This window comes from Aspergillus steynii (assembly GCF_002849105.1).
Source record: "Aspergillus steynii IBT 23096 chromosome Unknown P170scaffold_9, whole genome shotgun sequence".
In the NCBI taxonomy this organism is placed as follows: domain Eukaryota; kingdom Fungi; phylum Ascomycota; class Eurotiomycetes; order Eurotiales; family Aspergillaceae; genus Aspergillus; species Aspergillus steynii.
In genome coordinates this window covers 445,123-470,782 of record NW_020194406.1, presented here as the reverse complement: position 1 = coordinate 470,782, position 25,660 = coordinate 445,123, and the positions used below count along the sequence as shown (strand labels likewise).

The 25,660-nt window shown below is 48.5% G+C and overlaps 8 protein-coding genes across 8 annotated transcripts; 3 read left to right on the top strand and 5 right to left on the bottom strand.

Moving 5' to 3' along the window:
• Positions 1-1,377: 1,377 nt before the first annotated feature.
• Positions 1,378-2,422, bottom strand: P170DRAFT_282202 (uncharacterized protein). The gene has a single exon (XM_024843195.1). It carries the CDS (start codon positions 2,263-2,265, stop codon positions 1,609-1,611), a length of 657 nt encoding a protein of 218 aa, XP_024699550.1. The 5' UTR covers positions 2,266-2,422; the 3' UTR covers positions 1,378-1,608.
• A 5,603-nt stretch (positions 2,423-8,025) lies between these two features.
• Positions 8,026-8,767, bottom strand: P170DRAFT_467966 (uncharacterized protein). Its single transcript, XM_024852510.1, has 3 exons — positions 8,517-8,767; positions 8,189-8,396; positions 8,026-8,117 (listed from the first exon to the last, which is right to left on the bottom strand). Exons 1-3 carry the CDS (start codon positions 8,722-8,724, stop codon positions 8,081-8,083), a joined length of 453 nt encoding a protein of 150 aa, XP_024699549.1. The 5' UTR covers positions 8,725-8,767; the 3' UTR covers positions 8,026-8,080.
• A 5,131-nt stretch (positions 8,768-13,898) lies between these two features.
• P170DRAFT_440557 (zinc-binding alcohol dehydrogenase family protein) lies at positions 13,899-15,245 on the bottom strand. The gene is made up of 5 exons (XM_024850105.1): positions 15,036-15,245; positions 14,960-14,982; positions 14,791-14,910; positions 14,177-14,730; positions 13,899-14,111 (listed from the first exon to the last, which is right to left on the bottom strand). The coding sequence occupies exons 1-5, from the start codon at positions 15,153-15,155 to the stop codon at positions 13,903-13,905; spliced, it is 1,026 nt and encodes a 341-aa protein (XP_024699548.1). The 5' UTR covers positions 15,156-15,245; the 3' UTR covers positions 13,899-13,902.
• Positions 15,246-16,739: 1,494 nt separating this feature from the next.
• Positions 16,740-17,635, top strand: P170DRAFT_480010 (alkylmercury lyase family protein; the record flags this gene model as incomplete). The annotated part of the gene is made up of 4 exons (XM_024853748.1): positions 16,740-16,960; positions 17,029-17,047; positions 17,110-17,466; positions 17,528-17,635. 4 exons carry the CDS (start codon positions 16,740-16,742, stop codon positions 17,633-17,635), a joined length of 705 nt encoding a protein of 234 aa, XP_024699547.1.
• A 534-nt stretch (positions 17,636-18,169) lies between these two features.
• On the top strand, positions 18,170-19,976 carry P170DRAFT_513460 (uncharacterized protein; the record flags this gene model as incomplete). Its single annotated transcript, XM_024855114.1, has 1 exon — positions 18,170-19,976. Exon 1 carries the CDS (start codon positions 18,183-18,185, stop codon positions 19,974-19,976), a length of 1,794 nt encoding a protein of 597 aa, XP_024699546.1. The 5' UTR covers positions 18,170-18,182.
• A 262-nt stretch (positions 19,977-20,238) lies between these two features.
• Positions 20,239-20,786, bottom strand: P170DRAFT_440556 (uncharacterized protein). Its single transcript, XM_024850104.1, has one exon. It carries the CDS (start codon positions 20,752-20,754, stop codon positions 20,440-20,442), a length of 315 nt encoding a protein of 104 aa, XP_024699545.1. The 5' UTR covers positions 20,755-20,786; the 3' UTR covers positions 20,239-20,439.
• Positions 20,787-21,939: 1,153 nt separating this feature from the next.
• On the top strand, positions 21,940-23,460 carry P170DRAFT_467962 (uncharacterized protein; the record flags this gene model as incomplete). Its single annotated transcript, XM_024852509.1, has 2 exons — positions 21,940-22,225; positions 22,280-23,460. Exons 1-2 carry the CDS (start codon positions 22,204-22,206, stop codon positions 23,458-23,460), a joined length of 1,203 nt encoding a protein of 400 aa, XP_024699544.1. The 5' UTR covers positions 21,940-22,203.
• A 310-nt stretch (positions 23,461-23,770) lies between these two features.
• P170DRAFT_467961 (uncharacterized protein) lies at positions 23,771-25,339 on the bottom strand. Its single transcript, XM_024852508.1, has 2 exons — positions 24,498-25,339; positions 23,771-24,389 (listed from the first exon to the last, which is right to left on the bottom strand). The coding sequence occupies exons 1-2, from the start codon at positions 24,923-24,925 to the stop codon at positions 23,852-23,854; spliced, it is 966 nt and encodes a 321-aa protein (XP_024699543.1). The 5' UTR covers positions 24,926-25,339; the 3' UTR covers positions 23,771-23,851.
• Between the last annotated feature and the right edge of the window lie 321 nt (positions 25,340-25,660).

The window sequence follows — 25,660 nt, the reverse complement described above, 5'->3', positions numbered from 1 at the left end:
TACATAATTGCAGACGCGACTGACCGACCGGACTAGACCCGACTGACTTCCTTCCCCATTGACATTGGCATTGAGGATGCGGTCCATCGTGGAATGTCTACAATGTATGTAAATGGCTGCGATCTAGCTAGATTTTCTTATTGTCTGGGTCTGGCGAGCTATGGGGATGGGGATCAAACTAGCTAATTGTCTACTATGTCCTTCGATCTAGTTTCTAGAAAAGCTAACTAAACTACCAAGAGCTACAAAGATGTAGATCAATTTAGGTATTCGGGTCATATTATTCATTGATAGTCATATACAATCCCTTGGACTGTTCACTTCAAACTAACTAAACTAGACTAAACTAACTAAGCAGCGTCGCCAGACGTCATCGCTTCAAACCAGAAACAAAAAACAAAAAACAAGAAAAAGAAATTAGCCGCACTTTGACGGGGTCGGGTATGTTCGCTGGGCTATGCAATCAAACAAGGAATCACGTAACGAGGAAACGCGGGAGCTGTTCTGTGCGACACGCTCGGGGTATGTATGATCTGTGTGATCGGAAGAAACAACAAAAGAAAAAACAAAAAATAAATACACGACTGGGTATCTGAGCCAAAACTTGGACCGCTTGAACGAACTGAAACAAAAAAAAAAATTAGGCAAGGCGAAAGATAAGGGAAAGGAGGGGCATCGGAATTAGTGAGGGGGAAGCTAGAAAGCATGGAAAGCAAATCGAACGATGACGCTTGAACGACTTTCCCGAAATGGAACGAACAACAAAATCAAGTCCCGCCAACGCCATCGCGACAACGCATGAGGGTGAAAACGGAAGCATTAATAATAAGAAGAAAATAAAATAAAAAAAGCAGGAGGATTGGAAATGCAGAGCGCGTGCCATGACCCCCTTTGGGCAACATCATCGGCGTGAGTCATGGGCTGGATAAGATGAAGCCCTGACAATGGCGGTGAGATCGATAAGAATGATAGGCGCAATTCTTTTCTTTTCCTTTTCCCGAATGCGCCGACAGCGACGGGGAAATTAGGTAATCCGGCTGGTCTCGTACGGTATCGGTAATTCCGCCCGGCTACAGCGCGTAACGCAGAGCCAACCAAGTCGCCGTCTTCTGTCGTCATGGCCCAGTTTCCGGCTTTCTGCCACATCGCTTCGTTCGTGCTTCGGCGCCTTGTGATGCGTTCTCCCCCCCTTGACCTGGCGTGGTACGGTCACCGAGCCGTGGGGGAGCCATGTCACTGGTTGCTTTGTTTTGGGGACGTGGATGTTTCGGGTGTTTGGCGTTTCCATCAACAAATCCAAATGGAAATGGGAAATGGGAAATGGGAAATAAACAGTGGCGAAATCAACACAACCATTCGGGAAAGGTGAACCGCAATGGAAAAACGAAGCTGTCGGAAACACCGCCGATCACTTGATAGCTCTCCTCTTTTCTTCTGACGGAAGATACACCGGAAGAAAAAGGAAAAGAAAAAGAAAAAGCGAAAAGCGTGGGGTGAAGAAAGTGGGGGGATCGGGTATGCATGATAATGATCGATAACTGTCGTGAGTCACTCTAGCGCCCACTAGATAATCGGTGTGGCTTTTAGATTCCTGTTTTTTGTGTTTTTTTACGCGCGGGAGCTCTTGGAAGAGGAGGTCGCGCGTCGCTTTCGGTCAGGAATGGCCTTGCGTTTCTTGCGTTTCGCATTCTCTCGCTCCACCGCCGCGAGCTGGGCCACTCGTAGGGCCTGCTGAGCTCGTGCATGGGCTTGGACCTGGGCCAGGAATCGAGCACGGTGGGCTTCCTCTTCGGCTGCAGCGCGCATCGCCTGGATCTGCTGCTCTGTCGTCATGTCGGGACCTCCCATGGCGGGGTCGTGGGCGGCGGACTCCTCGTCAATCGCCGACTCGACCGAGGCAATGGGTTCGAAGTAGAGATCCTCGTCCGAGATGTAGGCGCTGGCCGTCGAGCCTTCGGAGTCGGCACTGATGAGAGAAGGGCGGTTGGGCCAGGAGGGGAAAGCACAGGAGTTGTTGCTCATGCCGTATCCGCTGGAGAAGGAGCATTTGCGAGGAGTGATGTCGGTCAGGGTGTTGTCGCTGGGAGAAGGCGGCGGCGGCGGGGGCATCGAGATGGGAGAGCATTCAGAGGCGCTGCCGAAGCTGAAGGCGATATGTTGCATGGTGGGAGATGCCTCACTGGGGGAGGATCTGATGCTGGATCCGTTCTGGCTCCAGGGCTGGAATGGGTATATTCCGCCCGATGAAGGCTTGGTGTACTTCATTGTGAATGGGACTGGTTGTGATGGAGAGAATCTTTGCGGTTGAACTCTGAAGAGAGTTGAGTGATGCTAGAAGAGACGAAGATAGTGGTGAGGTGGACAGTGAGGTGGACAGTGAGGTGGACAGTGAGGTGAGTAGAGTAGGTGAAGAGTCGAGGTGGTGTTGGTGTGTCTCAGAGAAAGATGGACGATGGAGGGAGGGCGAGATAAATAAACAGATGGGATTAAAGTAGTGGAGACGTCCGGTGGTCTTTGTGGAGGATTGTAAGTAGAGGTGAAGAATGATGAAAGCTGGTCGGCAGGTATAGTAGGAAGTATATGTATGGACGTATGGGCCAGATCGATCGGGGAGGCGTCTGGACTCCCTTGCATATCCCAACAGATAAGGCGTCGCGGGGGGTTGGCGTAGGGGGTGTGGAGGGTCCTTTTTTTATTATTCTTTTTTTTATTATTGAATATTATTTTTTTGTCTGTTCTGGAATCAAATGTCAGGCCCCACTGACAAGCCAACCCGTGAACGCTTGAGGGCCAAACAAAAATCCCAGGTAAAAAGGGAATATTCCGCAATGCTGGCGAATCACGCCTCCACCCGGGGAATGACAACCTGCGAGTCAAGCGCAGCGATCAGGCGGAAGGGGCGTCCCGGCAGCTGTACGATGGGGGAATGAAGAATCGAGTGGGCGAGAGTAAGGCGATCAGAGCCCGACTGAATCACTTGGGAAAAATGATCAGTCCAGTTGAGGATGTCAAAGGGAATTCGTCCAAAGTACTGGCGGATCGGATGTATGGGAAATTGGGAATAAATAACACGCAGAAAAAGAAAAGGTGACAGAGACAATCTGACAGCAGACCCCGGTCGGGCGGGCGTGGATCTATCGTTTTCTTATTATACCTGATCTTTATCGCCTCGAAATTAATGGGATTTCTTTATTCTGCTGGAAATTAAAAACGAATATTTCTTTTTCCCTTCCTTTCAAACGTCGGTCCGCGGGCCGGGGAAGATCGGATTGGGGGAAGACGGCGTGGGGAATCAATGTCAAAGGATGAGTCAAGTCTAGACTTTGGATTTAATTTTGGTTTAATTTTCCTTATTCTTTTTTTTTCTTTTTCTTTTTTAAATTTTATTAATTTTTCTTTCTTTTTTTACTATTGAATTTCCCGTACGAAGAAAATCCCCCGTCTCAGGCTGACAATCGTCACTATACGAAGGTACCATCACTAATCACATCCATTCTTTACTCGTCGTATTCGACCTGAAAGATGACTCCCCGACCGATGTTTCAAACAGACAATCTTATCCCCCATGTTCCCTCCAGAATGAGGCTTTGTCAGATAATGCAACCTCGCGTGTGCTGGGATTTTAAATTCTCTGACCACCACCAGGGCCCCTACCGTAGTTTCGAGTGACACTGCCCTGCAAACAATAATCATCCTCCAACCCGACCCCAATTTATTTCCCATCGCCGCCCCAAACGGATAGATAATCAATAATAAGTCGTAGGCAGACAGCGGAGACAGGCATTCAAAGAGGAAAAAAAAGCCTTGGGCGTTCTTGCATCAGCCATCAACGGCTTTTTTTCCCTTTTTTTTTGGTTTCGTTCTTGCGGTCTGTGTTCTGTGCCTATTGATGTGCGCATCCGCCGTTCGCGTCCACCCGCGGGAAGCAGGATAAAGAAAGATTAGGAGACCCGGGGACGACAACTGTTCATTTTTTTTTCCATTCTCATTATTCAGTCAATCTGTATTGATGGATTGTCCAACCTCCCTGCCTGGCCCAACCAACCCCAAACCCCCAGGGTAGCTCAGTCTCCCGATCGAATCACAATGCTGCGAACCTGACCGCTCCTGGTGGTGTTTGACATCCTCGCATACAGAGTACAGCGGGCGGATGTATGTCTACCTTCTCCTGCGTGTCCCAGCTTACCCAGGCGAGCTACCGAGCCGGTGAGCTAGCTGGGTGCACATACTTGCTTTGCTGTATGTATGTCGGTCGAGGGGAGGGATGTACCTGTACTTGAGGGAGGGGAGGGGGGGGAGAAGCACCGTGCCGCCGGATGTCTGTGTGTCTGCATCGCAAATCCCAGGAAGCGATCAAACGCGGTCGGTCGAGAGCCAGAGGGTTCAGATCTCCCGGTGTTACAACACACCGTGCGTCCATCCCGTTTGGCGGTGAGGCAAACACGACTTTATTCGACTGGACGAGAGCAGATGGCGTGTTTGATTTCGGGCCTGATGGACTGGCGATAAATAGATTCCGTACTTTTGGTTCCTGGCGGTCCCTCCCCTCGTGCGGGTAAATAAAAAGCAAAAATAAAATGAGGATTATCTGAATAATTGATTACTTGTTTCGAGGCAGTTCGTAGGATTTCGGGTTCCAACTCCAAACACCCATGCGCGCGCGGTATCCGCGGTGGAGACCCCCCGGCTATTTCATGTCTTGGACTCTTGGTATCTGTTGGCCTACAGGGTACATACGCAGTAGTATAGTAGTAGATAATCTGCCGTATACAAGGGTCCATACGAGAAGCTGACGGAAGACATATCAAACACCGAGTCTCGAAGGACAGAATCAAATAATCAAATCAATCAATCAATTCCCCTCGACACTTGTCAACTGTCAACAAACCGAACCAGACTTCCATCCTTTCCGGGTCGCCGTCGGAAGACCCACCGGTTTCTACCAGAAAATGAGCTTCCCCTTTCTCCATGCGGCCGGGGGCAGCGCCGTCGCACAAAGAAAAAACAAATTAGCCGGGTCCTGAGAGACGCCGACACAAAATAGGTCCCAATAACCAGGCACTAGCGGGTGATTCGCAATTGGAATGGAAGGTTCGAACATTCTCCATCTACCCATCTATTAACTATCTACTATTATCTAACGGCCCCCCCATGGCCGTTCCTTCGGGAGTCGCCCCGTCGCGGACGGACGGACGGACAATGGAGGGATTTCTTCCGTCCTTCCCCGGCAGGATTATTCCCGCCTATACGCGTCCGGGAAAATCGCGTCGGTAGTTCCAGTTCCCCCGTTGAAACACCTACGGAGTAACTTACGCATACGGAGGGCCCAATAAGTGACTGCTCGTCGCACACGGGTCGCCACTAGGGTAAAGTGCTGAGCCGCGGCATTAACTCGGCTGTTTCTGGGATCGACTGTGCCTGCGCTGGAGAATCTTCGGTGCCGATCCATACTACCGAGCTTTGTCCTGCACGGTTAATTATCACAGGTCAAGGTTGCCTAGGTGCGAGGCTCGTGTCCGCCGTATACCGTGCTGGAGCCTGGTAGGCACCGGTGCTCTGGATGAGACAGGGTCTACGTAGTAATAGTATAACCTTCTTTGTCCTCGGTATTGGCTGGGAGTGTTCCTCGATGGCGAGGTGTCTCATTTCAGCTGTGTCTAGCCGTCGAGGTACGGAGTGGTACATCCGAATGGACTCGCATCCATCTCGATGACTTACATTGAGCATCAAAATATATTTCTGGGACATCACATATGGAGTAGTTCAAAGGTACTACTACTAGACAGATAAATCCTCCACCCCACACTCGATTCAAATCAAAGCAATTCATTTCATTTCAAATTATTCCTTCGAGAATCCCCTAGAAAAAGCCCCATGTGATAGATGGTAGAGAGCAACTCCTTTGTGACAAATTCCCAGCCCGCGATGAAGCTCTCCCCAGGGAAATTCACGTTGCACAAAGGTACCTCGGCTAACGCCCTCAGGGCCGGGGGAGCTCTAGACCGCGATCCATCGTCGTTTAAATATATCAATCCAAATCGATAGTTTGCACCAAAACCCAACGCCTCTCGGGCGGATGCAACTTGCGAGGTTCCGCTGTCGCCGATCGATTCGAACAGTGTGGAAAAGGATTCTCCGCTCCTGTCCCGAATTTAAAATTGGCTTTGGCTTTGGCTTTGGAAAATTCTATCTATCGCATTGGGGGACCTTCTCGGAACCCACTCCCTGCTTTCCAGCAGTTTGGATGCTGTTTGAGACCCGTCGATTTCCCTCCTTTCCCGGCTTCCCCCCCTGTGGCCCTTTCAAAGGTCCGGGACCGGACCCAGTTTCCACACCTCCCCGCCGATACAGAGTCCCGGGTAGGCCCGCGGAATGCGGGTGAAAGTACGGAGGGTCTGGGGATGTTTCATTATCCCTTTTTTTTCAGATTTAATTTTTAATCTTTCGAGAGGAGGTGGTGGGTTCTTCGATCCTCATGCTCCTGCGCGGCGTCCCTTATTCGGATTTCGATTCGGATGCTGATTCCTGGGTGCTGGGACGAGTCTGCTCTGATCTTGATTGATCTATTTGCATGATGATGACGACAATCTGTCCATTCTTTTCGGTGCACATGTAGACAGACCCTCGACTCCGTACGTTCGACATGCTGTCCATTCCATTCCCCCGTGCATCTTCGTACATATGTACTGTACAGGCAGGTAAGTATATACCTTAGGTATCCATCCATCTGCATCATCAACCATGCACATGTAAGTATCAGTATCCAGACCTCCAAACCAAAACAAACCCCTAAGGGAAAAAGTAAACCACCCCAAACAGAGCCCTGTACCCCGTACTCTGTAACCTTCCAGACTCCGTCCCTCCATACGAGGAGGAGGAGAAGGAGGGAGCAAGTGACACAATGCGAAACCGATCGCCGGGTCGGGACCCAAAAGTCCACTCGATTGGTCACCTACCCAGCAGTCCTTTTTTTCCCCATCATCCCGGATACCGTCCGGCATTTCCGCCCACCGACATACATACATACATACCTACATACGTGCATTCCACCAGTTTTCTTCATGCAATGCATGTCTTTTGATTGATCGACCCTGGTCCGGGAGCAATTAAACAAGTACATTACATACGTGGGACTTGCTTGCTTCCGGACCACCATCCGGCGGTCAGTCGATGTGTACATACTTACTGTAGGCTGGGTGGGTACGCAGTAGAGTGGGGAGGGGGTGGATTACGTGGTGTCCTGCACTGCGCTGCTGTTTTTGTTTCTTTGCTTTTTTTCTTCGTCAGGGACCGTGTACAGCGTACCTATGTATGTGTGTAAGTAAGTGAGTAAGTACCTGTGGACAGATCGACTCGCCTACGTCTCCGTCTCCTCTACCGCCACGGAAGTACCGTACCTACTTACCGACGGACATACCTAATTCTTCCTATACGAGTTCTGCAGAGCTACCGAGTATTCACCAACTACTGAATCAGGCATATAGAGCGCAACCAACTTACCTGCTCAAAGTACCAGATAGTCGTACGGAGTCGCCGTCCCAACAACCATAACGATAAACGACTGACCGCAGCTCGCCCAGCTCAGCCCAGCTCAGCCCGCCTAAACCGGTAGGTAGATAGGGGAGGGCAAGAGGCGGTGATACACCGCTTGGTGAATTATTGGCTGCTATTCAGCCATGCTAGCAATTATCGAAGAACACGAGGGTTTACATATCGACTGGTCCTCCTCGTACTCTGGAGGAACCGTGGCATGCCATGTCAGGATGTGGAAATTAAGGTCAAGACGGAGTTGTCGATTTAAAAAAGAAAAAGAAAATTAAATAAAAATTAAAAAAAATGAAGACATAGAAATAGATACACACAGTGATTCCGATAAATCATCCCTTGGCTTCTTGCATCTGAGCGACCGTGGGGGGAGGAGAGGAGGGTTGGTGGAGCACACCTCGCTCACACATGATGGTGTCGATGGCTGCTGCTGCTGCTGCTGCTGTCGAACATACGTAGTACCTCGTAGGTGTACTCCGTAGGAGAGCTTCGATCGCTGGAATGACGCAGGGTCTCCGGGTTTACTCGGAATTTATTACCTCCCTTGAATAGTCATGTACATTTCAGTCATACTACAATGACCACAGGACCTAAATGAGTAACCCGAAGCCCCAGATCCATGAGGGAGCAACAATGGCCATACCTCCTGACGGGATGATCCGGGGAAGTGGAATAAGGTGGTACTCCTCGCAGCGGAAACTCAGCCCGTCTGCTTCCGGATAAAGTTACCCAAGGGGGGGAAATGGAATTCCAAGGGGCGGGGAGACTCCACCGGAGGGGGGAGCTAGACGGCTTCCCCGGGCGATCGGTGCATCTCCGCACGAAGATGGAGGGACAGAGAGTCGAAGAGTCTAAGACTCAGCGTCCGAGTTAGAGTCAGGAGAGAAATTAGATCTTCGGTAGGGCAGGTAAGGTAGCTGGGTAAAAAAGTAGGGAAGAAAGGTCTCCATCATCGTGCAGGGCATACATACATGGCATCGCAGATGGATGGATACAGTTCATACTTGGAGCTCTGTACAGCATAGCATGTAGGGAGAAAGAGGAGGATCTGGTGATGCCTGAGGATGAGGTAGGTGGCGAACGCATGGAGCTGATGGCTGCATATGATATTGCAGATTCGCCGTCCCTGAAGGGAACCTCCGCATGTCCAGGCCCGGAACGACCGTCTCCTTGGGCCATCGATACATGTGCTTCTGTGGGTATGTTCCATTTCTGTCCTCAGTCCCCTCTGTCCTCTGTGCAAGAGCACCGATATACTCCGATCGAAACGCACCTCGCTTTCTAAATCGGGTAATTCTGATTCGTGCTCGCCATCTCCAGCTCACCTGCCCCGGCGATCGGCGGTGCCGAAAAGCTGGTGTGGGTAATTAATTTTAGATTGTGGTGGGGACAGGAATTGTCAGTCGGATATATTCTCGGTTTCCATGGTCGCTCGCCGGTGGCTCAGATGACCGTCACACCCCCCCAGGGCGAGAAGGTTCAATACTTGTGCAATCTTCATCCCGAAAATGCGGTAGATAAGCTTACATCATGGCGATTACGACGTCCGGCGGGATTTCAGGGTTTGGGTGCAGGTGAAGCTGCTGCCGCCGCCGATGGTGGTGGGCGCAGCGTTTGGGCTGATGTGACGTTGTATACGACGATGGGACAGCAGGCGCTTACTATATTTAACCCGATCCAATGACCGGCAGGAGGTGACACCCCTCAAAAGAAGTAGGGTATGTAGAATCAAGATAATGGGATTGTGATTCTGATTCTGATTCTGATTGTAAGCCTCATTCATCATCGAGCCTCTGACATGGCAGGTTGGGTTTGTTGTGGCCCAATCATGCACCCCATATTCACTATCAGCCTTATGTACTCGACACCGCCAACTGTAAGGCGAGTATCTAGGTAGCTCCTCGGTGATGAAAAGGTGTCACCTAGTTCGCGCACATGCTGGCATCATTCGGTCGCCGACTGGAGTATTTCTTTTTTCCCCTCCGCACTCTGTGAGTCTGGGGTGTTGCCGTCTGGGGAATGTTGGGGTCGGTTGTGCTCGATGAGGTCACTAGGTATGTTATCCCTCGCTTCGCACAGGAAGTATGAAGCATCTCCGGTGTCTGGGGTTCCAAGGCGGGCTCTACTGTTGCCACGGGTATCTATCTACCCGTGCTTGTCACTTGCGTCTTGAAAGTAAACAACGTGAATTGTAATTACCATGCAATTACCTGCATGTTATAATGTATATCAAGATACCCGGTTCGGCAGCAGCGTCAAAATCAAATCCTCTCATGTATGCTTCATTATCAAGGCTATATATAGATACGCTCGGCCCTCGAATAGAGTGGCTTTTGCTGTTGAAAAATAATACGATATCGGGAACTGGCGACTCATAACCACGGTTAAGCCGGCTTGTTGTCATGCCATTTTCCACATCCGGTACGTGGGCGTTGGGGACATTTTAGACACCGCTATCGAGGGTCATCGCACATGCCGTTTCAGGTTTCAGGTAGACAGTCTATATGTAAGCTTTTAATTCTGGGGTTGTTCGCGAATGACAGCTACCTGAACTTAATGACGAAATAACACTGGCTCAAGGCTGAATAGATGGGATGTCATCGACAGTGAGTTTAGGTAGCTAAGCTATGACAATTCAATCCATGGATCACTGTCTCGATGGCTAATTTTGGAGTTTGAACTGCGGCTGAAATTATTCATCCCCAGAAGAGTCCCTGCCATGGCATCACCACGCTCTATCTTCCTCGACGTGATAAGTTCTACCGTCCTGTCATCGTTATATCTAGTCATCCGCCCATAAGCTTCGTGAAACATCGGGCGATGACTCGAAATAGATACGCTCGCATGATATCGCAGGAAAACGATAATATTCACTCCTACGGTCGGTAATATCGGCACCACCATCATCTTGGCGCAGTTCCTCGCCCTTCTAGAAGGATATCAAGTCCAAATGATTGGATGGGTATTCTATCGTGGCTTTCAGCTGGCCCCATCAACCGAATATGGTAATCAACCGCGAAGGCTTCTCCATACCATCACGACATAAGTGTCTGGCTGAGGGGAAGATACCCGGGCGAAGTACCGATCGGATAAATGAAAAACAACAACGCATGAGAAAAAGGTGGTGTCAGCACGGGCTAAAATATTACACCGCCGTTGAGGCCATGTAACCCAAGCCGATCATCGGGGCATTGATCAGAATGTGGCTGTTCGAGAACGCTTCGGTACAGCGCCGGCCTGTCACCAGTCGGTGGAACAGGTGTGGTGACGCTGCATTCTGGTAGGCCGGCCTTTATCGACAGAGTGGGATACAGTCATCCTCTGACTTCTTCGAATCCGTGACCCCCATGTTACCTTCCTTCCTTTCCTTCCTTCCCTTCCCTTCCCTTCCCGTCCCGTCGACTCCATGGAGAAGTGGAGATGAGTATTCCCTAGGCTGACGGGGGACGATCAGTGGGGGGGTTCGGGGTCCGAATATCCTCTTGCCATCGGTGGGTTTTTGGGATTCGGTGGTGGCGACTTCGAGCTCCTTTGAATCCGCATGGAATATGCTATTCTCTTGGGTTTCTTGGGAGCGGAGGATTTTCGCCGGACTGAATTGCCGGTGGAATTCGTCCGTTCGGTTAAAAGGCTCCCGAGCAGCTGACGAGGCCTTCCGTTGAACCCCTCATCCGCCATTACTAATCCTTGTATAGCTCTGGCTGCGGAGGAGGAGGGAGAGAGAAAAGAAAAGAAAGTGGCGCGGAATCGCTTATCGCTTCCCGAATCGAAGATCTTACGAGAGGGATGCTATTGCGTGCTACTTGAGCCTCTTTTCTCCCGATACGAATCAACTATGCGGTGGAAGCGATGGCTTGCCAATATCAATAATTGGAATTTCGGGATGCAACGTGATGAATCGAGCCATGCAATGGTATGTGGGATATCTTGATTATGGAATTACCTAAACTCAAACGTCGGCCATCTCTCCATTTGGCATTATCCCTCTTCGGCAATTTACCTACAGGCGATACAACGTTGGGCTGTCGAGCATAAACCTACGTCCTCTTTCCTAATACAGGAGTTTTTGCGCCTTTCCCCGAATTCCCCCCAAGCAACACGCGCGTAGGAGCAATATGACGACGGCCATTCCCGAGCTGAAGGCACTCTCCAACCCCTTACTCAATCCGACTATAGACGAGAAGAAAGCAATAGAAAGTCAGTCGCACAAGCTGAAACCTCGCATCGCAACATACAACCTAGCAGCCAGCCATACGAGCTTTGTTCTTTATAACAAATCCCCCTTTCCCCCATCAAGCAACAGCCACACCAAACCCCAGAAACCCATCATTATATCTTGCCCAACCCAAACAAAACCCCGTACAACACGCAACTCCCACAAAAAAAACCATTCCCAAACTGGCGGTGAAATAACCTGCATAGCATTGCATTCCCGTGGCTGACCCGATCCCCTAATATTACCAGCCAACGGGCAAAAAATCTGGGACACAGCGTCGCACAACAGGCACCTCCCTCCCCCACCCACCTTTATCGGATAAATCCCCGAGGTACCCGAATTTAAGGCTATATACGTACGCGTGTATGTACCAGGGGTCCTCATTGATGTGATTATTTTAAATTACTGCGCAGTTGGTGTGACCATCTCGGGTGTCGTTGCATGAAGAAAGATGCGGTGAAATGTAACCCGGGGGAAATTTCCCTGGGGATCTGGCGTGGGCCACGAATTCAATTTTTTTCTCTTCTGGCGGTGAACGGGAAATGGTTCTCGTCCTGCATGGATCTTCGCTGCGTTGGTGGGGAGCTCGTGCGGGGATATTTCGTGGTCCTGGGAAGGTGTATGTGCGATCGGCGTTGGATCGTCGGGTTATGTTTTTGTGAAGGATACAGGAGGTTTTAGTATTATACTGGTATAGTATTTGTTTTGGGATCTATTTGGCAAACCTTAGGGATTGTTATTTGAAATAGTGATTATCATTCGTTCTGGACAACGAGACTGTTGTTCACTCTGATAATCAGCTCCTAGAAGATAATTTACTAGTTGCATTTTAGTTTGAAGATTCTACTATCCATCACTCTCAACGGTTTAAATTTCAGGGAGAATATCTCAAAAGATGAATGATCTTTATGCCCTAATCAACATATACCGGAGCTCTGTCGAGGCACATCATCGATGATGGATAATATTAGCTCCAGAAAAGGTGTTTCTGTTGCTTCTGCCTTCTATCAAGTAAAACAACAAGTAGGACATTTCTTTCCGAGGGAATTACATTCAAACTAGCTAAAGCTTGGTCTAAGATATCATGTCAACATCAACATCATTTTGGTGCCGTGTTCGAGGGAGACTGTCTCTTTTTGTGCTCAGTTCCTGAATGACCTGGCCTTCTCTAGGTGATTTAGTTGCAAGTCAACTCTATAGGACATATGGAAAGAATCTCCCCTTTCCTATGGCGTGAGACTGAATGTGCTCTATAGAAACTCTCGATACAATAAGAAGCAAAGTCTTAGGGCTATCGCAAGATTGTCTGTGGTCAACACACATAATTATCGCTCCATCACTCAAGCATCGCTCTGAGACTGCATCGGAAAACCATATCAGCACATATTTGATGGCATTGACATATTTCAGGTAAAGGTTTGGCGCTCTAATCTTCTAGTTGTCGATTAGTGAGCTAAGTTTATCGGTTCAGGTTCCACCTTATCGTGAATATAGAGGCGTTCATAAGGCCTGATGGGTAATTGTTCATGAGCTGGTAATCAAATGGCATGATTTGATGACGGGCATCGCAAGGATACGCTGAGAGGAATACCAAGTTCTCTGCTGCTCCGCTGTGGTGATAATATTACATATAAGCTCATCTTGAGTGGATATCACGAAGAACACTCCTCCAGCAGCTGTTTGTCCAAACGATCGGGGGCTTCGAGTATACATGGAAATCTCGGAAGAAAATATCAAGAGATAGTACTGCTCGAGATCGAACTTCTTCAGAGTGGGATTAGGGGGAGACTTGCAAGAGATTCATGTTAGCCGCCTTTCGGCTTCCATTCTTCATTATGGCCATGTTCAGATTTCCAGTCACGATTAATAGCGCTCACTAGAGTACGTAATGATCATGAGCTGGAAGGGATAGCACAGTAAAATCACAAGTGCTTAGATCTGAAGCTGATGCGCTCAATCTAGCTAGTAAGGTTCTTGGTTTCTTTTTTGGATATTTCGGGCCTACATGGACGATAGTCGCTCTACTAGCTGAACTGTAGAACAGTTTACTCTTAAGGGCAAATTTATTCTGACTGAGGACTTTCTGGATACTAAGCATTATCTCTCAGAAAACAATGTATTTGGGCAACCTCTATAAAGTCTCAGATTAGAGCGACTACAACCTTCTTGGCCGATACTCCAGCCTTCTGGAGGTCTACCGCACGCTGGATATCACCCAACCCATGGCCAACAACAAATGGCTCAAGCTTCGCCTGCAACTGTCCGCTGGCAAGAGCCTTCGGCACAAACTCGCCCCAGACGGCTTCGCCTATCTTCTCGTGGGGAGGAAAAGCCGTTGCAAAACAGATGACTATATTGAGTTGGATGTCAGTCAGATAAACGTAGTATAGCGTGGACGGCCACAAGAAAACATACCCATCTTGAGGTTGACTCCATCAGGTGAACTCTCCCGATAATTCACCGTCGCGATGTCATGACTGCCTAGCTGCCTCGCAATGGCTGCGACAGGCTCAAGGCTCTGATCCGATGTGATAGCGTCATAAATACCAGCGATCTCGGTGTCTTTCAGTTCCTTGACAATTTCCTCCACGACAGTTGGAGATTTATAGTCGAACACAGCGCTAGCACCCAAGTCCTTCAGAAGCTGATGGTTGGCTGGAGAGGCAGTAGCGACAACTCTAAGCCCCGAAGCAACAGCCAGCTGAATAACAACGGTCCCGACAGATGACGCTCCTCCCCAAAGCAGAAGTGTTTTGCCGGTGGGCTTGGGACTCTCCGAAGGGAGAGGAAGGTTCAGGTTATCTGGAGAATACAGTCCGGTTGTAGCCGTTGAGATGGATATCGGGAGTACCGCGGCTTGCGCGAAGCTCAAGGAATCAGGGATGACAGCTGTGAGTCTCTCATCGGATACTGGGTAAAGCTGAAATGCACCATTGGCCGGCTCAAAAGTCTTCAGTCCCACGAGATGTCTGGATGATTCCTGATTAATAATTATCTGAAGCCATGATTCTGAGCTAGGTCTGGCCTACGCAATAACCCGCTGGCCTTTCTTGAATTTAGTCACTTTCTCGCCGACTTCTTCGACGGTTCCTGCAACATCTGTTCCGAGAATGAAGGGGTAATTCTTCAGATAGCTACCGGAGAAATATCTGCCACTGTCAGCAGGCGACGCTTATCAATGTTTCTTGAGTGTCTTACTGTATCTTCCAGTCAACGGGGTTCTGTTGCCACATTAGTAAAGGTTCATGACAAATTGAAGGAGCTTCATCCTTACAATCGCCACTGCGTGGTTCTTGATCACCACTTCTCTGGGACCGGGCTTTGGCGCCGGGGCAGAGTCAACCACGTAAGGCTCTGAGGCAGCCGGGATCCACGCAGCTTCGTTTGGAGACATAATAATAGCTTTGGTTTCTTTTTGAAAGGGAGAAAAATTATTGAAACCTGAGGACACCCGGTAGGTACACTGCACTTGTAAACTAATAATATTTTGACCTCTGATATAGATACTTCACAAGGATCTTCTCCCAGGTTTTATATACATCAATATCTATAGCATTTACAATCATTAGAAATAGGCAATGTAAAATCGATTGTGAATTATTAATGATTAAAAATGCGATATCCCATTCACTTTTAGCCCCTAATCTCATGTGGATCCATCACGACATCCAGCTATCTTTGCGCTATCGAAGGATTTGGTTAACCATAATTGACGCAGTGCTCTGATTTCTAAGCATGTAAGATTTCCATCTCCGCATATACACAATAATGAAAGTCTGAACTTCCAGTATGCAAATGATTTTATGCGCCATGCTACGAAGTGTAGTACCAAAGGCAGTAGTTCCGGGTCAACAAGACTTTTAAATAATGATTATCTTCAAAGTCGTATCTACATGATTGAGGTTTGTAAAAGTCTAGACCGGAGTTTTCATTAAATAGAGTGCGGATGTAGGTGTCGCTCGGCGATTCGAACATGTCCTCGGGCGGTGAGATCCTGATATAGTTTAGAGTAGAAACAAATTCATGTCTCTATTTTATATTGATTCTATCTCTCTGCATACGCCTGGGGGGCACTGTGGTTTTATTGGTTTGCCAGAACTGGCTAAATTTGTCATCTCATGTTTCTCGAAGGTAACAAGACAAATATCACAGGTATGATAATCACCACACATACCCTTCGATTATCTCTCAGACCCTAAAAGCCCTAAGCTACTTCTATTATAGGTAGTTAGGAAAGGTTTAATGTCTGCATATAATAATAGTATGAGCTGAGCGTCTTTGGCTCCTAACCCAGCTAGATTTACCAATTGACAACCTCGGTGACTTTTTCTCTCTTTATCAAAAGTAACAGTTCAGCGAAGCGTACCTGGTCTCAAGGCAGCTTGCTCTTCATTCACTAGAAATAAAATTTCTCATCTATCTCGATTCCGGCAACCGTGTTATAACAGATGACGGACCTATGCAATGGGTGCAATTCATTCTTTCGCCAGCAGTACTAACTCAGGAAATCAACCTACCATTCAAATTACTCGGTGGTTTTCCCGAACTCTATAGCACTCGGAGAGATGAGCGATGCTGCTTGCCCCGCCTAATGACGTTGCGAATATCATATAGTGTTCCTCATGGATATATCAACTCGACACCTCTCGATTTTCCTCCCAGTATTCTTTCGTGCAGCTTCTACCTCAATCAGACGCTGATTTTTCATTTTTATCTCGTACAACGAGCATAGTTAAATAGACTATGCTCTCTACACGCTGTTGGATACTGGATTCTCGGGTCGGGAACCCGAGAGGCCGGAGCAAAGCACCGATGAGCGCGTAATAGTGGGCCCTTTGTGGGTTCAGTGCAGTTGTCTTGGCACGCCCTGTATACAACAACCTGAAGAAAACCCTTGATCCGGACGACGGCTATAAAATCTCACTTCTCATTCTGATTTGCTTCTAGTAGATAAATCGGAAGCGTTCAATTAATCAAGATGGATGAAACTTCTCGCAACGTTCGCTACGAACTGTTCCAGTTCTACTTGAAAGAATGCCGCCCGCCCACGGTCGACGAGCTGGCCAAAGCATCTGGCCTTCCATCGTCCGACATTCCTCCTGTCCTTCGCCAGCTTGAGGATGCTCACCACATCGTACTCTACAAGCATGAATCTTGCGCGCCAACTCCCATCGCAATGGCTCATCCGTTCTCTCATCTGTAAGTGTACTAATCACATTATACCTCTCGAGATCTATGCGTGGCTGATATAGTCTTGATCGAGATAGCCCGACTCCCTTTGTGGTGGTAAGAAACCCACAGTTTGCTCCAAAGCACATATCTGCATGCATTGCTGACCATGAACTTAGTCCCAAGGCTCGCGAAGCTGGTGGGCTAACTGTGCCTGGTGTGCATTCGGCCTCGCCGCAATGCTGTCCCCGGCGAAAACGACCGTGTCAGTCCGGTCCGGCTCCATTGGCAAGGAGATGCAATTCGTGATCCAAGACGATGAGATCAAATGCCTCAGCCCTGAGGGAGAGGTCAACACAAGTGACTGCTGCGTGCACTTTTCTGTCCCGCCTTCGACCTGGTGGAGAGACGTTCGGTTTGCGTGCGGAACTATTCAGTTCTTCGCATCTAAGCAAGAGGCTCAGGAGTGGCCTCAGAAGCGCGGCTTTCACGCTGGGGATATTATGAGTTTGGAAACAGCGTGGCTGTTATCGAAGGTGAGAAGATCTTGTGATTTAATTTAGGCGAAATGGGATAATGAAGCTAACATGGATGAAGGCGTGGTATCACAACAAGCATGAACATGGGTATAATCGGAAAACTTCCGCTGAAGTTGAAGAATTGTATACACGTCTGGGAATGACGGCAGGTTTCTGGAAGTCTTGATATCGGTGTGTTAGGCAAGCGATGCGAGGAATGTCCTAACAGAATGTGGTATGTGTGAATATGTAGGTTTCATATTCAGTTCCAAAACCTGCTTGTTGCCAGTTTTGAAGTTGATTATTAGAAGGCAAGGCCTCCTGGGACTAGAGGTTATCATAAGCATACACCACCATACTACTGCACAGTGAATACTCTGTATACATTCGATTTGAATGACGTAACCCAGCTATCGAGTCTAACCAGAAGAACTGTTAAATACCATCTACCAAGACTAATGTATTCAATACGAAAGACTATTGGTGGATGGGCTAGGTTGCATAGCGAGGACTTTTCTTGTGAAGATCTAAAAACAAAACTGAGCATGCATCTAAATTTATATCAGATGAACACTCCACAAAGCACCCGAAATCTAAGGTGAGTGGCGAAGTGAAGTGTCACTTAAAGGGCGCGGGATCCACATATCTCAGATTTTGGTCGGTTCCGGCGTTCCCACTTCAGCACGATTGAGAACCATCGTCTCTGTCATTCGGCCTGTTTCGAAATTGATCTCATGGACATTAACCATCTTGATGAATATTCCTATTTGTTGGAGCCCCTGGACACTGAAAACCATTCAGAACCCACTAGCCTAGACCCTCTTGGGCTTCAGGGACTCGCTCAACCTGACTGGTGGGCGGGGTATGACACTAATGATTCAAGATTCGAAATTGAAGCTTCGCTCCAGGAGACCTCCTTAAGTGCAGCTCAGGAATCCGACTTCTTTCGTCCCGAGGGGTCAGATAGTTGCGCAGAAAATAATGGCTCGATTGAGCGATTCGCTCAGTCCACACCCGCTGCCTCTTCTGAAGATGACTTGGCTAAGGGCCGGTCATCAAAGAGGCTCCCTGCTGGCGAACGATTCATGAGGAAAAACTCATTTCAGCGATTGCCTTCGGAAGCAGTGAAGACTTTAAGGCTATGGTTCCATCAACATCAAGACTTCCCGTATCCCACACCGAATGAAAGGCGGGAATTGGAGCAGCACACTGGACTTAACCAGAGGCAAATTTTTAACTGGTTTGCCAATGCTCGACGGCGAAAGCGACGAAGCATAGGAAAGGCTCCCTCGCCCAGTCCTGAGGTCGATACAGCGGCGCAATCTTTCTTGTCTCCTCTAGAACGCTGGCAACATTCACCCCCTGAATGCGAGCCCGCTGCCACGTCCGACATTCTGCGAGCTCTAGAAAACGCGCCACCGTCTTCTGACTGGAATATCGTGGACAGCAGCGACCAGAGTTCGAAGTCAGAAAATAGCTCTGGCAGTTCCTTCTTATTCGGCGCTCCCTCGGTAGGCACTTTCGAACATAGTGGCTCCTCTGGCTCCGATTTATCGGTTAAACCCCAGAACCGGCGTTTTCAAAGACCACCCACGCCCATTCCGAGCATGAGACCGCGCCGCCGCAAGAAGGTTTCAAAATCTTCATCTCGATTAGACAAGCCGATAACACATGAGCATCGCCCGTACCAGTGCACGTTCTGCTGCGATTCCTTCCGTAGCAAATATGATTGGGTACGACATGAAAAAGCCCTTCATATCTCGGTAGACCGGTGGCGTTGCGCGCCAGAAGGCGGCATCGTTGAGACAGATGGAGTCAACGTCTGCGTCTTCTGTGACGCGCCAGATGCAAGCGACACACATCTCGAGACACATAACTACCTCCGGTGCCGAGACAAACCTCCCGAGCTACGAGTGTTTTCACGAAAAGACCACCTACGGCAGCACCTTCGGTTGATGCATGACGTACAGAAATGTCCTTTCCTGGATAGATGGCGAGACTCCACGCCCGAGATACATTCACGGTGTGGTTTTTGCAACTCGGATTTCAAAACCTGGGAGGAGAGAGTGGATCATGTGGCCGAGCACTTTAAAAAGCGCGCAGATATGAGCCAGTGGGCTGGAGGCTGGGGTTTTGAGCCGGACGTCGAACATCAGGTGGAAAATGCCATGCCTCCTTATTTGCTTGGAATTGAGCGCTCTACAGTGGACCCGATGAAAATTTCCAATGTGGACGTCGCACAGCTACAAGAGGGCGAACCGTCTGCTTCAAATGGCGATTTTCCCAAGGGGGTAGAGCTTTACTGGATTCTATATAATGGCATGGTTGCATATATCAAGGACCAAATATCCATGGGTATATATCCTTCAGACGAGATGATTCAACGCAAAGCTCGTCTGATGATATATGAAAGCGATGATCCTTGGAATCAGACATTCGCTGAGAACCACACATGGCTGGCAGCTGTCAAAAATGATGCGGGTCTGATGGAACCTCAGACCCATATTGCACTGTCTAATGAGATTTGATCATGAATAAGTTCACGTTCATGATCCTTCTGCAATTGCCACTATCCATTATGCTGCTCTATTCTATATCCAATCTATCTTTGGAATTTCGATGTACGATCTAAAAAATACTGCAGCTTAATTTTACTTCTACCGGGTATACCAGCCCTTAATTCGACTATCAGAAAGGGCAATCAGAGGTCCAGAGATGTTATAAAAGTCACAAGTTGAACAAATTCTTGACGTCAGACAATCCAAGATTGAACAGCTATATTTGTGCGTTTTCTAGATCTTATATACATCAGTCGTTAAGAAATTCCATTCCACCTCTCATTTCCCTCATGATATGACTAGAAAGCTCATTCCCAGCAATTATCTCCCAGGTATGAGCATTCAGAAGTCGTCAAGAGTCCTAGGTACCACCAATCAGCGATCTCTCTCTATAAAAGAAGTAGCACAAATCCAACCTACTCTCTGTGTCCACTTAGATAGAATCCCCAGCAAGAGTGATAGGCTGCTTGTTGGTGAATTTCGGGATATCCTCGAAGATCTTGGGGGTTTCGGGATCCTTCACAGCATTCTGCAAGCTCTCGGCGCTCTCCCACTCGAGGGTGCAAGCAATCAAGTACTTCGATGGCGAGCCGTCCATGGCATTGGTGTACTTCTGGATCGACCAGCCCTTGATTCCGTACTTTCCCCAGATTTGCTCAACCAGAGCCATGTGGTGCTCCTTGTAGTAGGCCTCGTCGAAGGTGGTATCCGGCTCGTTCGGATACATGACCACGGCTCTGTACACCATTTTGAAGATAGGGGTTTGGGGGCTTCGGTTTGGTTGTTGGGGTTAATTCTGAAGGTGGGAGTTGGAGGGGAGAGAGTTGAGTCAAGTGAGGGGACCGTTGGATATGTTGTAGGATTATTAATGGTTATTAATAAGCAGTTCGAGTGCCTTCGGTGTGGGTCTTTCATGGGTATCCCTCACACTAGAACTGTTTGATCGTAGTTTATGGGTTTTCAGAGCAAATGAAATGGCAAGTTTGATTTGTGGGTCCGGATGGTTTTCACAGGATAAGAGTGCTCCGTCAGTATTGCTTGCGGACTTGAACCATTGGGAGAATTCGAGACCAAAACTTAATTATTTATGTCGTAGTATCTTTTTTGTTGTCACTTTTATGGCCTCGCTGATATGTGGGGTATAATAACAAGGGTTGATGTTTTCAAGAAGTATTGGTTTCAAGAGCGTTTCTGCAGCCGAAATGATATCAACATGCACTCCTGCCCTTTCGATAATTTAGTCTTAAAGTATCCTGTACTATTATGGCCTTGTTGTATATTAGTTTGGGTATGGATAAATACATACGTCTGATTCTACTAATACTCCTGAAGAAGCTCAAAATTAAGTAAAAGACCCTGAAAGCAGATCCCTTGTAGCAACAAACCTAATACAGCTTCTCCTTGGTTGAGCAATAATAACTACTAGATAGTTGCTATGGTGGCCTCATATGCTGCTTAGCACAGAACTGTGAGAATACATGTTTGTGGAATCAACATAAATAGTGATATCACTACAAGAAATGTCTAAGTATCGGAAGTAAGCTTCTGGGTGCTTTCAATTATGCTCTAGGCTAGTGAATCCTGCCTGCTTGGCTGCAGCACCTAGTAGCTGCCAATCTGATACGCATCGACATATGCTGTGCTATGGCTTGCGTCATAGCGGCATACTTCCGCCTCACAACAAAGCCAAACCAAAACCATGCCAATTCCTCAGGCTCGAAATCACATGGCCGCCTGCATAGTTGAATTTCTGTTAGAGATTTGGCATTCCATCTGTGTTTGCTGGCTTCTTCACTGTTCTAACTTCTTGATCGGCCCGAACAGATATCTGGTGGCTCGTTCTACCCCTCACAGACCTGGACAGAATTTCTTTTCCTCTTGATTTCTCTAGCGCGGGATGTTTTCTCCGATCTTCATGTCTCTGACTAGAGATTTCCCTTTAGTTTTACCTTCTCCATGGGAACATCATGCATTGAACTTCTTTTGCGTGAATTTGCTAGCGTGTGTGCTGTTCCTTGTTCTTCTTGTTGTTCTTTTTCCTATCGGTCGCGCTCTCCGTTCGCCTCAACCTGTGATCTTAACGCGTTTTCTTCCTCACCTGATCGCTCAGCCGATTGTGAAGTCGGTCAATCTTGTTGTTCTATTGCAAGGTGCATTATGTCACTTTCAATATCGATCAGACTTTGTTGAACACAAAATGAAAGCAGCTGCGGATGATGGTAAGCATTTCTGAAACCCATGAATTCCAGCATAGACTCTTATCGATTTTACAGTAGCAGCGCCGATACCCAATGCCACTATCAGAATCTGTGCCCTGCCAATGGAGATGATTGAGTTGATAGCCGGGTTCCTCAGCCCTATCGATCTGTCTCACTTGCGGTCAACCTGTCGCACTCTCTGTGCGAAAACAATGTACAAGTTTGGGCAGACCTGTTTAAGCACAGTCCATACAGACCTGTCATACCTCAGCCTACAGCGTCTGTACGAGCTTTCCCAGAATGTTGAATTCCGTCCTCATGTTTGTGGGTTGAGGATCTCTGCTCTGCCTGGCACTGTGCTGGGAGATGGCTTCTGTTGGACACGAGCCTCGCGTACAGGTGTTCTCGAACTCCCCCATCTTCAACCAGGCGTCAGGGCCTTGCGTCGCGCTCTTCATTACTTACCAAAATGCACAACCTTCATCGTCTGTATCGAGCATCATGATAACAGTATTAACCGCTACAAACCAGCGTATCTAGGTCCCAGCGATGTGATCACCATTATCCTTGACAGCGTCGCCAAGACGGACCTCTCGGTAACTTCGTTCCACATCGATTTGAAGACCAACAGGCCGAGAGGGGCCTTTCTGGACAGCTCCCGTCTTCTTACCGAATGCATCTCTAAACATATATTCATGAGGAACTGGGCTAGTGTACGGACACTGCAACTGCATCATTCTGTCGACAGTAGAGGTGTCGCCCAATGGGCCACCCAGCTTATCCAACGCTCTCATTGTCTGAACAAACTGGATATTGACTTCGACCTTGGCAGCAAAGCCGGCATCATGATAAGGGATCTGTCGAAGAGTAAACTCCTGGCTCCGATTCGCGATCTTCGTCTCTCCAGCCCTTCGTCCCTTAAGGGTGCCGATCTTCTCGCTCTTCTTCGTCGCTTTTGCAAATGTCTTCGCACACTTTATCTGCACCACGTTTTCATTCGTGGTTTGGCATGGAGAGAAATCATCACTGCCCTCAAAGACGAGTTCCCGGATCTTGTTTGTGTCAACTTCTTCAGGCTTGGATGTGCTTCTTTCCCGATTGTTCCTTTCCCCTCCCTAGATGAAAACCTTTTAGTCAAAGGGCCCCAGGCCGATCGGTTTGCTTACCGTTCTAATCAGAGAGGCTTCGTTGACTCTTTCACTCCCACCATGCAGGCTGCTCTGGGGGCTTTGCTGGACAACGGAGAGTTTTTCTAGTGCTTTCTTGTTTCTCCTGGCCTTCTTGTGCATATTTCATGGAGTTTGTTGCAATTTATGGGCGTTGTTTGAAGTGATGGTGGGATATTTGTGGGCGTTTAATTGTGTCTTTTTTTTTATTGTATGAATATGGGTTTGTATCTGCCGGTCGGCAAGGAGTTTCCAATATACAGGCAAATGCATTGTTCTCTTTTAAGTATCTTGTCGAAGCATTTAATAGGTGGAACTTTTTACGGTCTTTGCGGTCCTTGCAGTCATTTCTTTTTCGGTGCATCTGTCTCTTAATTGTACATTAAAAAGAATAAGATAAGCCTGTTCATAATTTATGCGGATCCCAAAGCGAGCTTCATGCAGGTTTACCTCAGGCCAGAAAAAGAACATCTACATCTACCTAGAACCCCATATACGCGGACAAAACCACAGCTCCAAGAAAATATCCCATCGCAAGCTCAATCCTCCCCGCAGAACCAGTCTCAGTCGGCGTAGCAGCAGCGGCGGCAGTCCCATCCCCAGCCTCCGCAGAAGCAGCACTCGTCGAAGCGGCGCTCGTCGCCGTCCCAGACGCCGCAGAAGAAACCGCAGAGCTACTAGCCTTCCCGCTCTTCTTATCCCCCTGTTTCCCTGAAATCCCCGAATCAAAAGGCGGCGACTCCTTGCTCCCCACCGGCCCGCACTTCTTGACCGTCTTCCATCCATCCTCTTGTGAACCGGCCGCTTCGTCGGCTATAGGTACCTGCATCATATAATTACTTCCAATGACGACGTCATTCTCTACCTTGGAGAAATCCTTCAGCTCGGGATCCCCGAACGTCCAGTCGCTGTAGGGGTAGAAGTGGCCTGTCCAGTAGTATGCCAGCGCGCAGGTCCAGTCGCAGTCGAAGTCGGGGGGGAGGAAGGCGCTTTGTTGGAAGTAGCAGTTTTCGCCGTGTCTGGGTGAGGATTTAAGATTAGCGATGCATTCTATTCCCCTCGTCAAAGGGGACGCAAATAAAGCCACGGTCTGGATATGCCAATGGAAAATAAGGTGGTATGCATACTCATCTCTCGCACACCCCCTCATAAACATATACTGAAACATCAACCCCACCGTCTCAACGGGAACATTCTCGGTCCCGTTGATCCACATGAAACCCTTGGATTTGAGCGCCGCGTCGCCGGGCTCGCTACACGCGTCTCGCACGTTCTCGATGTATTCGGACAGCGAGGTCTCGCAGCTCGAGGTGCACATGTTGGTGAAGTCCCGGTGTTGCATGCCTTTCAGGTAAGTGCGCGTCTCGTGGGCGCTGACCAGGTCCACGAGAAACCCGTCACATTTGATTTCGGCGGCGTAGGCGGCTTGGCATTTTGTGGAGGTGGTGGAGGCTAGGTTTGAGGTCGTATAGTTCCAGCGCTTTGTGTGGGTGTCTAGGTTGAAGGCTTGGGTGAGGATGGGGAGTAGAAGGAGAAGTGGGAAGAGGAGGTTCATTTTGCGGATGTGGTTGGTAGTATATAGGCTAGATGAAGGAGTGAAGGGCGAGTTGAACAAAGGAGTGACTGGGTGAATGAGTGAATTAAAGAGAGTTGGGAGATCTGGGTCCAGGCATGGCGTCCGACTTGTTTATATTCTGAAAATGAAATTACCTGCCCAGAAGGGCGCTTGGAATTGCAGGGTTCATGTGGTCGGACTCGGTTTGAAGTAGCATTGGAGCCTATCGTGCCTTTCAAGGATATGACTAGCTCGCGATCCGGTGGCTGGGCATCCCGAGCTGTCCAAGTAGGGGCATACTATACTGCATATGCTCCTCTTCCTGACAACTCAATAGAAACGGGCAACTGCTGTAGGTTAGGCTGTTTGTTGGGTCCAAAGGTATTGTGAACTTATCTGTAAATAGAATTCAGCTCCGTATTGAGATGATAGTATTTCTAATGCCCGAGTCTATGACCCATGCCATTGCTGTGGGAGACAGAGAGACCCTGGAAGTGGGCCCATCAGCGCCAGATAGTCGAGACCACTAAAGCTTAGCGTGAAAATCCCCTTGGTCTATCCAAAATTCGCCCAATCGGCCACCTCCATCTGACGCCGGTTCTCTTTGGTCCGCAGCAGTTATTTTAGTCAATCGATAGAAATGGACTAGGTCCAGGGTCTGGGTTGGGGGTTTGACCAATGGTCTGTAGAATTTACTCACCTCGATAGATCGTGTTACCAATTCATCTTCACTGG

Coding starts and splice junctions, on each gene's coding strand:
- P170DRAFT_282202 (XM_024843195.1), bottom strand. CDS start 2,265: ATGAAGTACACCAAGCCTTCATCGGGCGGAATATACCCATTCCAGCCC.
- P170DRAFT_467966 (XM_024852510.1), bottom strand. CDS start 8,724: ATGGCCCAAGGAGACGGTCGTTCCGGGCCTGGACATGCGGAGGTTCCC. Junction 8,397..8,516: donor CCATCCATCTGCGATGCCAT/GTATGTATGCCC, acceptor GCTGAGTCTTAG/ACTCTTCGACTCTCTGTCCC. Junction 8,118..8,188: donor CCGGATCATCCCGTCAGGAG/GTATGGCCATTG, acceptor TGGTCATTGTAG/TATGACTGAAATGTACATGA.
- P170DRAFT_440556 (XM_024850104.1), bottom strand. CDS start 20,754: ATGGTGTACAGAGCCGTGGTCATGTATCCGAACGAGCCGGATACCACC.
- P170DRAFT_440557 (XM_024850105.1), bottom strand. CDS start 15,155: ATGTCTCCAAACGAAGCTGCGTGGATCCCGGCTGCCTCAGAGCCTTAC. Junction 14,983..15,035: donor AGAACCACGCAGTGGCGATT/GTAAGGATGAAG, acceptor ATGTGGCAACAG/AACCCCGTTGACTGGAAGAT. Junction 14,112..14,176: donor TGGAGTCAACCTCAAGATGG/GTATGTTTTCTT, acceptor AACTCAATATAG/TCATCTGTTTTGCAACGGCT.
- P170DRAFT_467961 (XM_024852508.1), bottom strand. CDS start 24,925: ATGAACCTCCTCTTCCCACTTCTCCTTCTACTCCCCATCCTCACCCAA. Junction 24,390..24,497: donor AGGGGGTGTGCGAGAGATGA/GTATGCATACCA, acceptor ATCCTCACCCAG/ACACGGCGAAAACTGCTACT.